The sequence below is a fragment of the Ictidomys tridecemlineatus genome, assembly GCF_052094955.1.
Source record: "Ictidomys tridecemlineatus isolate mIctTri1 chromosome 12 unlocalized genomic scaffold, mIctTri1.hap1 SUPER_12_unloc_6, whole genome shotgun sequence".
NCBI classification, from domain to species: Eukaryota; Metazoa; Chordata; class Mammalia; order Rodentia; family Sciuridae; genus Ictidomys; species Ictidomys tridecemlineatus.
The window spans coordinates 691,044-707,719 of NW_027520964.1; the positions used below are offsets into that span (position 1 = coordinate 691,044).

General features: G+C 48.0%; 1 protein-coding gene across 21 annotated transcripts in view; it reads right to left on the reverse strand.

Moving 5' to 3' along the window:
- Positions 1-16,676, reverse strand: part of LOC144372348 (mitotic spindle assembly checkpoint protein MAD1-like) — a 270,820-nt gene that overhangs the window by 76,267 nt on the left and 177,877 nt on the right. For all 21 annotated transcript variants that reach the window (XM_078035746.1, XM_078035755.1, XM_078035752.1 and 18 more), the window contains one exon: positions 4,617-4,757. In XM_078035746.1, the coding sequence (XP_077891872.1) occupies positions 4,617-4,757 (141 nt within the window). The remainder of the gene's footprint in view (positions 1-4,616; positions 4,758-16,676) is intronic.

Consider the following 16,676-nt stretch of genomic DNA (forward strand, 5'->3'; position numbering starts at 1 on the left):
GCTATTACAGTTTGCACCAGCCACAGATACCTTCTAGGTTCTCCATTTCTCCTGTGTGGGAAGCAAGCAATCGTCCTCGCCATGGCTGGAAGGAGGACCCAGGTCAGACCTCTGCCCCACAGCCCTCCTCACCAGGCCCATGCAACCACCAGATCTCACAAGACATCAAGGCCTTTTCATAGTAAGTGGAAGCTGGAGATGTGGACACCACCCTGAGTCTTGTGACTGGTACCCCGTCCCTGAGGCTAGCCTTAACTGTGGGGGCATGGCCACTTCAGGCAGAGCCCAGCCCAACTCTCACTGGACTCCACACCTCCCACCAGGCTCTGCCTCTTCTTTGTCAATGTGCTTATTGGTGCCCATTGTCATGGCCGTGTTCTCCTGAAGTCTAACCTGTGCCATGCCTATGAGGAGGACCAAGCATAGGGTACCCCTGGGCAACTGCCTGGGCCCAGGGACTTCCTCAAAAGCTCCTGTGGCCAGCCAGTGGCCCCCAACTAGCCTCTCACTGAGGGCTGCCCTGCAGTGGGAACAGGAGGATGCGGGCCTGCCAGGGCAACACTGCCTTCCCAGGGCAAAGGGCTGGTGCTAAAGGCTGGAACATGGGGTGGGGGACAGAGAACATCTAAGAGGCTCTTCCCCTGAGGGCACTATGGACCTGAAGCTGCCTGGGGAACCACACCTAATGCCAAGATCAGAAGTACCCCTACTGTCCTGGCTCTTGCTTCCAGGCAGCAAGGCCTCTACCCTGGGGAGCCGCTGGACAGTGCAGGAGCCCGTGTTTGCCCTGCTTTCCCCAGTTCTTCTCTAAAGCACCACGCTTCCACATAAAAATGAACCACCCTTAACAAACTATAGGAGAAATAGCCACCACCTGTGTGCTTCCCTGTGTGGAGGTACTTCTGTGATGTTACCCAGGGCTGGGAGAAAGTCCCCCAGTTCCACTGGCCCTTGCTCAGTCAGCATCCCCAATCTAGACAGCCAATCTATCCTCCATAGGATAAGGTTGTGTTGCCACCCTCACCTCACTGTGAGTGAAAGCAGATCTCTTGGGAAAGTTAGGGAGTTCTCAAACCTCACACCTCATTTGGTCCTAAATTACCTGAGAGCAACCGCTCTGCATGAGGAACTGCAACCAGGATGGAACTGTTGGGTGCCTCTTAGGAGCAGTGCTATGCCAGGCAGAGACCTCCTCTAGCCTCACTGGGACCCTAGGACCCCATACACACCTCCCATAGAATAGAGTCCAGATGACTCCTCCGTCCAGTTTCCCAAGTCTCCCCAGAGGAGCTTCACCCTCCACAAGCACAGGCTCTGGCGCCTCACTCCCTATGCCTAGCAGCAGACCTTGACCTGTTGTACCCTCATTGAACAGGGAACTCCACAGCACCTGACTCAGCACAGCCACAGAGGTCTGGTCCATGGGAGAAGGACCCAATGGGGAGGAAAGATGAAAAGTGGGGGCAGGGGAGAGGCAGCCTTCTCCCCAGCAAGCTTCCTGTCTGGGAAAGCACAGGGAGTGTTCCCGGTTGAGCAGGAGAATAAAAACAATGTTGAGGAGAAACCTCCCTGGGGCTCCTCCACAGCAGACCCATCTGAGGGCTCTCAAACCTGCCCCAGGCCCAGAAGCAAACCACAGGGCTGCAGCTGCTGCTACCTGGTGGTGGCAGGAAGCCCACAGTTTCCCACCTCTGTGGATCTAGGTACTTGGACAAGACTCAGAGGGGCATCCAGTATGTCCCCCCAGCTCACACTCAATCCAACAACTATTGCATTCCCAAGGGCTGGGGATGCCACTGCCCATGCTTTTCTCCCCCTGCCAGGCAGCAGCATGCCCCCTCAGGGACAGTTCTACAAAAGAAGGCTGCCGTCTACCATGTGGAACCCTGAGGGAGATGAGGTGCCAGGCCAGAATATTTGGCCACCTCAAACAGCAGAGTAGGTGGCATGTCCACTGACTCTAGGCAGCAAGTGGTAACTGGTGGACCTGGAAGGAGGGCGAGGAGGTCCAGAGCACTGCATGTGGGTCTCTGCCTCAACACAGCCATGGGCTGCTGAAGCCCAGGTCCAGAGGAGCAAGGCTAGTGAGAGGTCAGATCACTTCTGGAGGGCCCAAGGGACTGTGTGCAGAAGGAAACAGCCATGACAGAGACCCCAGGTAAGGAGCGGGGAGCAGCTCTCAGACCCCACCCTGCACCTGGACTGGCCCCTTGAACCCCACAGTATTGGAAGGCACAGCTGGTGTCAAAGTGCACTCCAGCTGGGCCTCTAATCTCTCTGTCTGGCAAATCCCCCATAACTTCAGGAGACACAGGAGAAGCGGGCAACCTGCCCTTATATGTCCCAAAATAGAAAGTGAGAAGGGTCTCCTGACACACACCCATGAACCAGGCGATGGCTGAGATCCACCAAGTTGCCCCAGGTAGTACAGTGAGCACATCTGGTCAGTGAGTGCTGATATTGAAACCTGGGTCATGACACAGAACTCGAACACATGGCACCAGCTGTGCTCAAATGCTGGGCTCATAATGACCTGTGCAGAACATGTGGCCAACACAGATGGGGATTTCTCAATGTGAGAAATGCTAGGGATGATGGAAGATGTCGAGCCGTCCCTGCATATCTCTCTTCATTAGCATTTCATATGGAGTCAAATGGGTGGTAACAGGGTAGCTATTAACGCGCTCATGTCCATGATGGCTTCACTCTGTGCAGCCAAGGATGGAGGGCCTGCTCCTAGGCACAGACACTGAAGCAGCAGAATGAGTTCCCAACCAATGGGGTTTGGAGGTCAGTACAGAACCAGAGGTCTCTCTCACTCGTGGTTCACTCTGCTGAAGAGTGCCATTGAGGGCTGACCCCAGGCAGAGACATAGTATAGGCCCCCAGGGTGCCTGCAGGGACCTCAGAATAAGCGAGAGGCTGAAAGGATGTGAGGACAGCCCAGTCTGCAGCCTCCTGCTGTGGAGCAGGGACCCTGGGACCCCACACCCACCTCCCATAGGATAGAGCCCAGATGACTCCTCTGGCCAGTTTCCCAAGTCTCCCCAGAGGAGCTCCACCCTCCACAAGCACAGCTCTGGGCGCCTCTTTGCCACCTGCCACACCCAGAGCCCTAGTCTTGGCATTCCCCGTACCTCCTCACATACTGGGTGACCTGCCAACCACCTTCCCCCATCTCCCTGGACGTGCCAGCATCCAGGGGAATCAAGGTGGTCCAAGATAATTCCCTCATATGAACCTTGTTCTCCCAACACAGCACCCCTAACCTGTTAAACAGGTGAAGCTTGTTTATTAGACATCTCCCTCACCTATCAGCTGAGCTCCAAAGGGGCAAGAACTCTGCTGAATGTTCCCCTGTGCGGAACTAGGCCCAGTGGGAAGCAATTGTGGCCACACAGGAATCCTGGCTCTCCCCTCTAGACCCTGGCCATCTGTCCAGCTGGGACATCAGAGGTGATCTCCAAACACTGGCTAAATGAGAAATGTAGACAGCACCCTGCATGGTGTGATGAGCCACACCAACACCTCTCATCTGCATCACCATCACACTGTGGATCCAGGCCCATCATGGTGACAGTGAGCACCAAGACCAAAGGATACCACAGAAGCTTCTGGGAGTGGCAGTGCAGTGGTGCAGAGCAAGTGCTGTGGCTGCACTCTAGGTCTGGCACTGTCCCATACCAGCTCAGTATCCTGTGCACACCCCCAGGCCTCTCTTGGCCTTAGCTTCCTCCTCAGGAAAATCAGGATAACAACAGCACCTGCTTCTGGAGATGGAAATAAAGTGCAGAGCCGGCTGGCAATGCTGGCCAACTTGGTTGTGGAGGTTTTCCTACCTAAGAGGAGGCATTGCCCATGCCCACAAGAGCTATGCTGCTCCTGCCAGGGAGTGGAGCAAACCCCTCCTCAGCTCTGCTAGGGAAACATTGGCATTTGTACCTCAGGGTGGGATGGTTTGCTGGGAAGCTGTGACCAGGCATGCAATGTTGCATTCTCAGGCCCATCAGGCAGATCCCAGCTCAGAGCAGATACAAGCTGTCCAGGGAAGAGAGGCCATGCAGGGCTCTGACCAGCCTAGGTACTCATCAGCAGAAAGCCTCAGGAGCCAATGAGTCATGCTAAGACAGATCTGCCCTCCATCCATTTTCCTCTAGAAGAGGACATGGGGCATCAAAGAGGGCCCAAAGGTGATGCAGGTGGCAGCAGGAGAAAGAAGAAAGAGGCCACAGGCTGAAGCTGCCCTCTACCCAGAGGACCCTTTAGCATCCCAGAACAGAGACTTGGAGGGAAATCACACAAGGAGAAACCGCTGACCCAGGGACATGGGAAACACAGATCCAAGCCCACACTCTAGGCCTCAGGGCTACCTCTGAGGCCCCCAGAGGGAACTCTACTCAGCAAAGGCCACCCCTCAAATTGACATCCTACAATACCTGCCATCTGGACAGGACTATCTAGGATCCCTCCAACTACCTCATGCCATGAAGAAAATTAAAGCAGACCATGTATGCAATATAACCATCCATGACCACACCCTCCCCCATAGTCTCTGGTCCAAGGAGGATGACCATCTGGGGACATGGGCCCTTTACCCACCCATGGCTCAGACTTACTTCCATCTCCGTACTGTGGGCATGCACCTTCTGCACCATGTCTTCAGCCTCCCGCACGCGCCGTGTCAGCTGGGGTGAGTACTCAGCCTGGGTCATCTCACTGTCATAGGACCCCAGGATGGCACGCATGCCATCCCGCTCCTGTGGGCACAGAGGACAGTTGGTCAGCAGAACATGGAGACAGGAACCTGGGGAGCTCCCTTATGCAGCACCTCAAAGAGTTCAAGAATTCAGTTTCACGCTTACCTGCCAACAGTGCCCACCTCCAGAGCTCCTGTCCCAGAGGCCCAGGTGCTCAGAACTCCCAGGCCTTTCACCACCTAGGCCAGCAATCCCAACAGCATGTCCTAGTCTCAGTGCTTACTCTCCCTGTGTCAGGCTGAATACCCGCTTGCTTTGACTTCTCACCAGATCTCAGACAGTAACACTCAGAGCAAGGACATCAGCCAGCATTCTGGTGGGTGAGGAGGCACCCATACGAGTAGGGATACTTGGCAACCTATTGGGATAAGAAACACTCTGCTCTGCCCAACTACCCTGACTCTAAACACAAGGCCAGGATCCATCAGCAAATGACTCCTCATGGATGCTTGAGGCCACCAGAGTGTCACTGGGCCACCAGCCATGCCAAGCAACCTGCCTCCTCTCTTGACACAAGATAGCAATCACAAGAAGCAGTGACCCAAGTTTCCTGAGACAACAGACTGATCACACAGCCAGGAGTCTCAGCCTAGACAAGATCACTGCTTACCTATACCCTGCCAGAGTGAGAGTCAGGAAGTCAGGAACCCTGGGAGAAATGGGTGGCTTTTCCCCTGCCAAGACTGAGACTGATTCCTTCCTGAGACTGGAAAGATCCATCACACATGCCTGAATGAAAAAGTCTTGCTAAGCCAGCAGGGGGGCCTGCAGAGACAGAGGATGCTGCCTGGTGGGGAGCTGAACTGCTAAGGAAGGCCATGCCTCACAGGAAGCTGCCTCCTCCTCCTCCTTTGACTGAGGCTGTCAGATGTGAACCTAAGGCCACAGGGCCACGGGGTTCTCCCGGCTTCAGATACTCGATTCCTAGGTGGAGAAGGTCCATCCAACAGATCCAGGACCAGGCAGGGGCTCCTCCCATCTGTCCTGCTGCCCCCCTGCACTCAGTGGACTACACAACTGGGGATAGGGGAGCCCTTGTTCAGAAGCCCAGGTGTGTCAGCGTACAGCTTCTCTGACCACCTGTGCATGCAAACACCCTGGGGGTCTTGCAGAAGGTAGACTCAGATTCCACAGGGCAGGCAGGTCTGGCTGCAATGCCACCTTGCAATGCAGAGACCTTACTAGTGTGCTCAGTGACCCCCTTTTTGGCTCCGCCCACTTCTAGGGCCAGTGATGAGGAATCTGGAGCAACACAGGCCACAAAGAAGGTAATGGCTTCTGGGAGACCCTGGTTCAAACCCCAGCTGTGACCTCAAGTCTCAGATCCTTCCCAGTAAGATGGAGACATGAAGGATAGCTATGTAACTCAACACTGTTGTGAACAAAGTGTCCAGAGAACTGCCCTGTAAATGCTTGGTGCTCATGAAAGGATAGAATTGTATCAATGTTGGTGAACACTAGCAGTTAAGAAGTGAGGAAGCAGGTTTACACACTTACTGGCACATGCCCCTACCCAACACATGAATCCAGGGAAAGGAGCAGAGGCCAAGGTCAGACTAGCCCCTCATCACCTCCCTCTGTGCCCTGGCCAGCAGCTCCCTCCCTCCCACCCAGCCCTGGCTCAAAGGGCAATTCATGGCCCTGATGGAGACCTGCTCTCTCAGACCTCCAGGGGAACAAGACCTCCACACAGAAACAGGTCTTCATGACCACCAAGGTCCCCATGCAGGTAGCATTCTCTCAGTGTGTACTTCCACAGGCTGCTGCCCAACCATGTCCCCAGGAGAGGCCAGGCCCATGGCTCAGCCACCTCCAGCAGGAACACAGGTCCCTCCTTTGTGAGAAAGACAGGCAGCATGTTGGGGTGTAGGAAATCCTGCCTTCTCCTTCCTGAGATGATGGGCCCTCAGAGCCTTGGGCTGCTGTGTCTAGGCACTCTGCATTCACTGGCAAGGGACACAGTTGTCACCCCAGTGTGGACTCTGTAATTAGTTGATGACAAAAAAATTCAATAAGTGAGAAATTAAAGTTACAAATCCAACTGGAACTGGTCACATATCCGGGGAAAATTTGTTTCCACGGGAAGGTTTATGGAGTGTCATAATTTTATTGAAATCCTATATCTTCCCATTGACTTTTATCGTCTCAAGCTGGTTACCCGAGTTATCATTACCAGAGTGTCGATGCCGCTCGAGGCTGGGGCGGGGGATCTCCTTTCATAAACAAACTACAATTGTCTCCTTTATTGACCAATAAATCTCAAAAATGCTGCCCTTCACTACGGCTCTCTTCTATTACATCTCCAGGCTAGCAATGGCTGGCAAAGAAGAAAAATGTAAAGTGAAAAGTTTGTTGTTTGTACCTTTTCAAGAAATTGTTTTGTCATTAGCAGAAGAGCAGGCACTGTGCTGGTGTGATTTGGTAACGACTTTTTAATGACTGATTCCACTTGTGGTAAAGTTCGCTTCGTTTCCAATTGAGCAAACACAGACGATTAATCGCTGCACAAACAGGCGCCCAGGCTGTGCTGACAGAAGCCTTAAAGACTTGCTGGAGAAGTACAAAACAAAACAATGTTTTCCACTGAGTGCTTCTCCTGGGTACAGAACGGTCCTGTCTGTGAGCAATGGAGTTGGTTTGTCACCCCATTAATTAATGGCAATTCAAAGAGAAAGCTGGGAGACAGGCTCACCTTTGAAGAAGCCAGTGGAGGACCAGGGGCCTTGTGCCTTTGGAGACCCCTAAACCAACCACAGGATGTGAGTGCTTTCTATGTCTGTGGTGACCAGCCAGAGGCCATCCTAGTTCTGAGTCCCCTTCAAGAAGGAAGCTAAGGGAGTAAAGTGCCCAATGGTAAAGAAAATCATAAAGCTGGAAAAGAATTTCAAGGTCAAGGCCAGACAGGAATTTTCTAGAAGGAAACTGAGGTATGGAACTGCAGAATCACTTGTCCATGGCCCTAGGCATCCACTTACTGCTCATGGGTGTCTGAGCTTCCCAGTTAAAATAAATTTATCTGAGCACAGACCAGGCAGTGAGGCCAGCAGGGGGCATAGACTACCACCATAGGACAAAGAGCAGCAAGCAGGGGTGTAGGAGCTGGTCAGCCATGCTCCTGGGTGGAACTGAGAGTCCTGGGAGGCAGGGAACTATGGGCTCAGGGAGATCAAAGAGAAACCCACGGGCTGACACCATCACAGAAACAAATACACCAGGACAGATCAGGTGAGTAGAGGGTGCAAAGAAGAGTTTGAGCCCAGCACCCCCAGCCCTGCCCAGGGGACCCCCCTGTGGCAAATCTCTCCAAACAAAACCACCCTCCTTGACCCTACTTCTTCACTGCCACTTAGGCTACCCCAGGGGACATCCAAAGCCCATCCTAGATAGCTGCCACCTTCCCCCCACAGGTACTAGGCTTTTGCTTCCCTCAAGGCTGGCCCGGAAAGTTCCTCCAGCAGGAATACAATGGGACCACCTTCCTTCAGGTACAGCATTACTACCTGTGGTATACTACCACAGGTATACAAAGTCTTGCTGCAATACTAGCTCCTCCCTACAGAATCCGACCCTCATCTCCCACACCTAGCAGTTTGAGGTTCATTTGGGCCAACCAAGGACCTGGGGAGGGTTCCCCCACTCAGGTTGTGCAGCTGCAACCAGTGGGACAGAGGAAGAGGGACTGTAGGAAGAGGAAGTCCCTAGGAGGTGACAGGAACAAGACAGAACATAGAGAAGGTGGGCTTCTTTGAAGATAGCACATGTCACATGTGTGCATATCTGTGTGACCATAAGTGCACATAATAAATTTAACTGGGTGACCCAGAGGTGGCCAGCAGAGTGTAGGAGCTATGCTGCTGACACTCCTAGCCCTAATGGTCCTACTGCTGCCCCATGGCACCCTGGCAAGTCCTGCTGGGGTGCAGGTCTCCAGGAGAACCTGTGTAACCACCAAGGGCTGCTGGAAGCCTCTGCTACTGGAAGACCCAGTACGTTCATCCTTTATCCTTTTGCTCATATATTCACCAAACATGGATTCCATGAAGAGAAGCCAGGGAAGGTATGGAGAAGGAGCACAGGCCTTTGGCAGAGAACACAGAAAAGACCTATGGCCCAAGTGCTAGAGAGATGCCAGGTGGACACGGGTGACCACAGCATGTAGACTACAGCTGATGCATAGAGGGAAAGGTACACCAGGCAGAGGGCACAGTGTGGGCAGTCCCCAGTGTGCCTTGCAAAAGAATAACAGGGACAGTGGTGATTACCCCTCAGCCACCTCAGTCAAGAGGAGGCCTTTTCCACTGAGCTCTTGAGACTAGTGCCAGAACACACTGAGGAGTGGCTTGGGAATGAAGAGACATCCACCACACATACACGGATGGCCAGAGTAGGTCACCTGGGCAGTGGGGTGCCACACACCTGCTGAGATAGTTGGGGGACAAGTCTGGGGAGGAGTCTGCCTCCTGCAGGGAACACCAAGACAAGCTTCATGCCCGGGCTGGAGAAGGGCAGCGCAGTGACATAGAGGAGACAAGAGCGAGAGCCACAGTCCCAGTCTGGGAGGGGGAGCCACGAGGGAGTCTATTGGGAAACAGATAATTCAAGGTGGCCGGCAGCACCTCAGGCTGATGGGAACAGAGGCATACGGCACAGTTGTCACAGAGCTTCCTTCTTCCCACCTTCCCAGACTGCAGCCCTTCACCCCTCCAGTGACATGAAGTGTGCAAGCCCAGGACTAGCTCCCAGGTCACAGAGGCCCAACAAGGCCCAAATCCTAGCTGGACATCAACTTGCTTATGACCTTGGCAAGAATAATCAGCTCTCCGTATGCCTCAGGAGGTTCAATCGTGAAGTGGAAAGGGCAAAAAGTGTCCAGCCAGCCTTGAGTTCACATGTAGCTGCACATGAAGCTCTGGTACTTGCTAGGTGCTGAGTCACTGCTGTCCTCATGACCCTTCCTCCCACTGTTTGTTTCTCCAATGGGGAGAAGACACTAGGTGCTCTGTTGAGACAGGTGCATGTAAGTGTTTCTGAGCCCTCATGGTGAAGTAACCAGTGACTGAAGAGAGAAAGGGCCCACCCAGGATCGTGAGCCAGGGAAGGTCCCCAGGAAGCAGGGGTAAGCCCAGAGAGACCGAGCTGAGCTGGTGGCATTTGCATGCAAGAGGGTCCCTTCCTCAGATTTCTCCTCTGGGCAAAGCAGTGGTCCTTCCATTCACTTCTCCCTGGTCTCTGCTGCCAGGGCTACTGGGTCTCTTACCTTCTCTGACCACCCATGCATTCTCAGGGCCATTTGACCATAGCCTCAGCATGGTCAGCCAACTTGGTTACCTGCACTCAATTCTTGGTCCCTCCACAAGGTTTTTCTTAAGAAAAGGAAATTATGATCAAGTGCAGCTGCAAAGCCCTATTCCTACCTGCCCCATGGCACCCTGGCCAGCAGCTTCATGGAGTCAAGGAAAAACCCAGGTCTGCCCGCTCTGCCCACCCTAGGCCTCCTTTTCTATCACTAATCTCTCCTCAGACCCCACTTTTTGGTGTACACAGGGATCCTCAGGGTCTCCAGCACCAGGACCCTTTGGCCACACAGAGCAGGGCCATTTCCAAGGACTTCCTTACACTATTAGATGCTTTGGAAAGGAGGAGAAGGAGGGGAGGACGCACACCCAAGAGGAGGTGGGCAGCTGCAGAGGAGGTGCCGCGCTAGTGCTTAAGAGGCTTCCTCTCTGATCCACACCAGTCTGCCCTTTGGCCTGTGGATGCCAGGGTTCTGACCCAGGCCCCAGACAAACATGTGCAGCACAAGGACCAAGCCTAGGCAGGCTCGGTCCTAGGAGAACTTCCTGGGGCACCTATGTCTGTCTGCTTCCTCTGGCACTCACTGGGAACTAGAAATCATACTTGGAAAAGGACTCATTAAGCAGAAGCAAAACTTATTTACAGGGTCAGAAGATCTGCCTTCCACAGTGTTCCTAACCCTGACAGCAGACATCAGAAGTGACAAGACTCATCAAAGCCTTCATCATGATGTCTGCACTGCCCATTTCTGTGAGACAGGCTGTCCACTCCTGAGCCCATAGAATAGGCCTTGCATACTCCACAAGCCTCATTGTGCAAAGATGCTGGGCAGACTCTGCCCCAAGCAAGCAACAAGCACCCACATCACACAGACTGGCCCATAATCTCCAGGCTGGTAGGAGCCCTGGGCCAAGCAGGAAGCTTCCTAGGGAGATTTCACACAAGGCCCTGTATGCAGCATGACACTGAGTGTGGAGCCTGGGCCTGCAGATAGGGAAAGGAAGGAAGTGTGGTGCCTGAGCAACATAGACAATCAGATGAAGGAACCTGGACAGAGAAGCCACTATCCACAATGGGCAAGCTTGTATCTAAACAGACCACCATACTGTCAATGGTATATGCACACATGTTAGCCTAGAGGCTGTATAGGTGGGAAAAACATAAAATTCTAGTGCTGAGAATTTGTGGACTACAAGGCTACACTCATAAAACCTACAAGCAAATAACCCCAGGAAGAAAACACATGCAGTGTCTAAGACCAAACACAAATAGGAACTAACACAGGTCCTTACTAGACAGAAATGACTCACTCCTTGAAGCGAATAAACCCCAAGGACAAAGTCCTAAGTGTATAAAATTATCATCAAAATTCACAAAATGTAAGGGCTGAGGCTGTAGCTCAGTGGCAGAGCATTCGCTTAGCATGTGCAAGGCACTAGGTTCGATCCTCAGCAACACATAAAAATAAATAAATAAAATGAAGGTATTGGGTCCAACTACAACTAAAACGTGTGTGTGTATGTGTGTATAAATTCACAAAATGTTAATGAAAATGAACCAACAATACAAAATTTAGGAGAAAGAAACCCACAGTGTACTAGAATAATCAGAAAATAAGTATACCTAATATGTTTAGGTCAATAAAGGAATTTAAATTATTAGTAAGTTAATAACAAATAAGCAAATAAAAATGATTATAACCAAAAAGAAGAGCCAAACAAAATTAAAACAGAATGCTTAAACGCTTAAATGTAGGAAGTAAATCAGCAGTTTAGATGTGGCTGAAGAGACACTTAGTAAACTGAAAGATAAATCTAAAGAATAAGCCAGAAAGAATAGGAAAAGACAAATACAGAAAATATGAAGGTGCTGAGAGAAATACAAGGTAGAAAAAACAAAGTCTAAAATGTCTCTCACCAAAATCACAGAAAGAGGAGAGGAGACAGGAGAGAGGCAGTCATCAAGGTATAACGGTTGAGAACCTTCCAGAATCGATAAACCATAGCCAACTTCATATTGAGAAGCCACCACAAGTGCAAATAGTCAGGACGGGAAATTGGCACACCTTGACAGGTTAGAACAAGGCTGGGAGCCATGTGGGTCCCAGAGGCAAGTGCAGGAAGGATAGACACGTGGGCGGGTGTATGTGCTGAGAGGAAAAGAGGTCAACACTTACCACCAACAAGACTTGCCAGACAAAAACAGAAAGGACATATTTCTTTTCTTTCTTTCTTTTTTTTTTTTTGAAAGAGAGAGAGAGAATTTTTTAATATTTATTTTTCAGTTTTCGGTGGACACAACATTTTTATTTTATTTTTATATGGTGCTAAGGATCGAACCCAGCGCCCCGCACATGCCAGGCTGGCGCATTACCACTTGAGCCACATCCCCAGCCAAAAAAGGACATATTTCTAAATGAGAGAAATGATCATATCCCAGAGATAAGAATAAAGAGCAAAGCAACAAACCTATATGCACAAATCCAGATGTTTACTGACATTACAAGAGCATAGCTGCCCTCCTTATGGGGCTTCAATCGGTACTGCAGATTCTGACACCTCTAACAGAAATAGGCAGATCCACAGAGAGAATCATTAAGGACACAGCCCAATTAACCAGCACCATCAGTCACCTGAGTCTAATTGTCTTCATCTGCCAATAGCAGAACACATGTGCCTCTCAAACTCACACAAAATGTTCACAAGACAGATCACATACAGGAACATAAAACACCACTTGAACAAATACAAAATAGGACAAGTCACATAAAGTAAGTTCTCAGATCACATTGCATTTGTACTGGAAATAAATGACAAAGAGAGCCAGAAAGTCCCAAAATATCTGGAAATTAATCTACTTCTAATTGCACATGGGTCAACATAAGTCTCAAGAGAAATTCAATCATGACTTTGAATAAGAAAATGAACATACAATTTTTCAAAATTTTGTGGAATGCAGCAAAAGCAGGGCTCAGAGGGAAATTCATAGCACCAAGTGCCTAATTTAGAAACAAAGATCTAAAATCAATCATCCAAGCTTCCAGGTAGGAAATGACACAAAGAAGAACAATGTTAAGCCTAAAGCAAACAGAAGAAAAGAAAACAATGAAAATCAGAACAGAAGTTAAGGGAAATGGAAAACAGAAAATCCAGAGAGAATACAACAAAACCCAAATAAAATTCGGTTCTTCAAAAAGGTCAGTGAAGTGAATAAACCTCTAGTTAGGTTAATCAAGAGGGAGAAAGAACAGACAGATTACTAACATGGAGAGAAGAGGCTGTTACTGAATCCTTTGTAAAATGACAGGATAATAAAAGGATATCGCGAACAACTCTATACCTAGAAATTTGCTAAGTCACATGAAAGGGACTGACTCCCTGAAAGATACAAATTACCAAAACTCACAAGAGGAAGAAAAATCATGAGCATCGGCCTCTGGAGAGGCTCACAGGACTCCCCACTGCCTCCGTCCTAATGCTCATCTGCCCTGCAGACTTGAAACCAAGCAAGCACTAACCAATGTGTTAAGGTTGTTGACCAAAACACAGAAAGATTAAACGTGCTGCTGAACATGTAGAAACCAGCCCCAATTCTGGGCCAAATCCCTTACCACCCCCCAGTAAACTCCACAGTCCAACCTCTTGCTGTCTGTCACAAGGAAGCTGCAGACCCCACTTTATGCCTTTCCACTAATGAATGCTTTGCACTGACCTGCCTGGTATTGAAGGCTTCTTCCTTTAGAATGTCAAGTGGCCTGATCTAGGGATGGTTTGGGGCTATGCCATGTAGAAACTCTCCTGCTGCTATTTTGGGGGCTACTCCAACCATGGGTTCAGTAAGACAGAACAGCCTGTATCTATTAAAGCAAATAAATCAGTAATTAATAATCTACCCAAAAAGAAAACACCAGACCCACATGGTTTTCCTGATGAGTTCGAGCAAATATTTAAGTGAGAAACGATACCAATTCACTATAATCTATTCAGAAAAGAGCAAACTATTCTGCATGATACTGTTAGGCAGATGCACAACAAGCACCTGTCAAAACCTACATAACTAACCAGGCACAGTGATGCACACTGTAATCCCAGCTACCTGGGAGGATGAGGCAGGAGGATCATCAGAGCCCAGGAGTTTGAGACTACCTCCTGGGCAACACAGTAAGATCCTGTCTTGTTAAAAAAAAAAAAAAAAAAAAAGCAAGATAAAAAAATGAACAAAGGAAAAGACACCAAAGAACTATATAACACAGAGTAAATGTTACTATAAACTATGGACTTTAGTTAGTAATAAGTTATCTATCAATACTAGTTCATCAATTGTAACAAATGTACCACAGTAACACAGGATGTTAATACTGACACAAGTGTAAAACTAAAATGAAGATAAATGGAAGTAAAAACAATATCTTTTCAAACCTCCAAACATGTGTGCACCATACCCTGAAGTAACAGCCTACAGGTCAGGTAAAGGTAAGCAGAATCAAGAGCTTTTAGGAGCCTGGCTCGTTGGGAAGAGATGGATGAGCTAACCTTTACCAGACTTTGATAAATAAAGAGTCTATCTTATAATCACCAGTGTAACTACTAAAAAACTATATAAAAGCTACATAGTTACCAAGATAATGAGGAGGACAAAATGTTAAGAAAAAAAAATTTTTTTATTCTCCAAGACACAAAAAGAAAAGAAAAAGAACACTGACAAAAGCAACTATAAGAAGTATGATTTGAATGCAAATGTTTCATTACATTAAGGGCAACCAAAATAAATACTTCAACTAAAAAAAAATTAAAGATTTTCAGACTGAAAAAAAACCACAAAATCTATCTTTACCATGTACATAAGAGAAACATTTATAATAAAACAATGAAGAAAGTTTCAGAATGAAAGCTGAAAAAGCAAGAGGTGCAAATGATTTAAAAAACAGAAGCTGATAAATCCACAAAGGAGATTTAATGATTAAAAGAATCCATAAAGGATATTTCATAATAATAAAAGGCTAAATTCACCAGGAAGACAATGTTTTTCAATTTGTATGTGCATAATAAAACAGCATCCAAACATACACTCAATAATTGGGAAAATTAAAAAGGGAAATAGGTAAACATACAATCATGATGGAAATTTCAATATAATTCTCTCAGGAACCATAAGAAAACTTTATAAAGGATAAAGAAAACTTGAATAGAACAATTAACAATGGGCACAGACATTTAGAGAATAGTGCACTCAACAAACACAGAATACATGTTATTTTTAAGTGTGCATGGGTAGTTTATAAAAATTGACTAATATTGGGGTCATAAGGTATAGCCCGGTAATTTTTTGAGGGGGGCAGGGATTGAATTCAGGGGCACTCAACCACTGACCCACATCTCCAACTTTATTTTGTATTTTATTCAGAGACAGGGTCTCACTGAGTTGCTTAGCACCTCACTTTGGCTGAGGTTGGCTTTGAACTTGTGATCCTCCTGCCTCAGCCTCCCAAGCTGCTGGGATTACAGGCATGCACCGTCGTACCAGCTAGCCTGATAATTTTTAAAGGACTGATGCCATTCAGTGTATAAACTGAGCACAAGGAAGCTAGAAATCAATAATAAGATAGCTTTTAAAAAATCACCAAATGGTTGGAAATTAAGAAATTTATTTCTGAGTAATCCATTGGTTGAGATAAAACCAGAATGGAAATGGATAAATATTTTGATCCACAGTTTGGATCTTACAAGTTTTCAAAGGCCCAAGTGTTGAAGGCTTGGTCACCAGCAGTGGTGCTTCTAGGAGGTAGTAGAATCTCAAGGAGATACAGCCCAATAGAAGGAAGTTAGGTCACTGGGGGTGCACCCTTGAGGGGACAGTGGAACCTCAGCCCCATCCTCAACCCCTCTTTTGTCTCTGGACCACAAGGTGAGAGTTCAGCTCCACCTCACTCTTTTGACATGACATGCTACTCCACCAGGGGCCCAAAGCCACAGGGCCCAATGATTATGAAGTGGAACCTCCAAAACTGTGAGACAAAATAAAACTAAGTTGAATATCTCAGGTATTCATTATAGTGAAGGAATACTGACTAACACTAGGAAAAAACACCATATTAAAACATAGAGTATGCAACTAAATTTATAACCTTAAATACATGTTAGAAGAAAGGATAAGAACAAATTATCTACATGTACAACTCGAAAAACTGGAACAATGACAAATGAAACCCAAAGACAGAAGGAAATAACATATAAGAGAAATTAATGTAATAGAACATATGCAAAAGAGAACCAATATAGCCCAAAGTGGATTAGTTCAAAAAAACTAATAAAATTGAAAAGCAACTGGTGATAGCAATCAAGAAAAATAAATAATAAGAGTAAGAAAGATGATATAACTATGCATCATATAAATATTTCAACATAAAATGAAAAAATTGACACAAGTAAACTTGAAAACTTCAGATAAAATGGACTATCTTAGAAAACGTAAAAGATTATCTGAAGTTTCAAAGCTATTAAAAATTAAACCCCAAATTTAAAATCTCCCCAATAATAAAACCCCAGACCCAGAAGCCTTCTTTTATGCATTCTTTAAGAGAAAATAATACCATCCTTGGCAGGCCACTATGAGAGTTTCCAACTC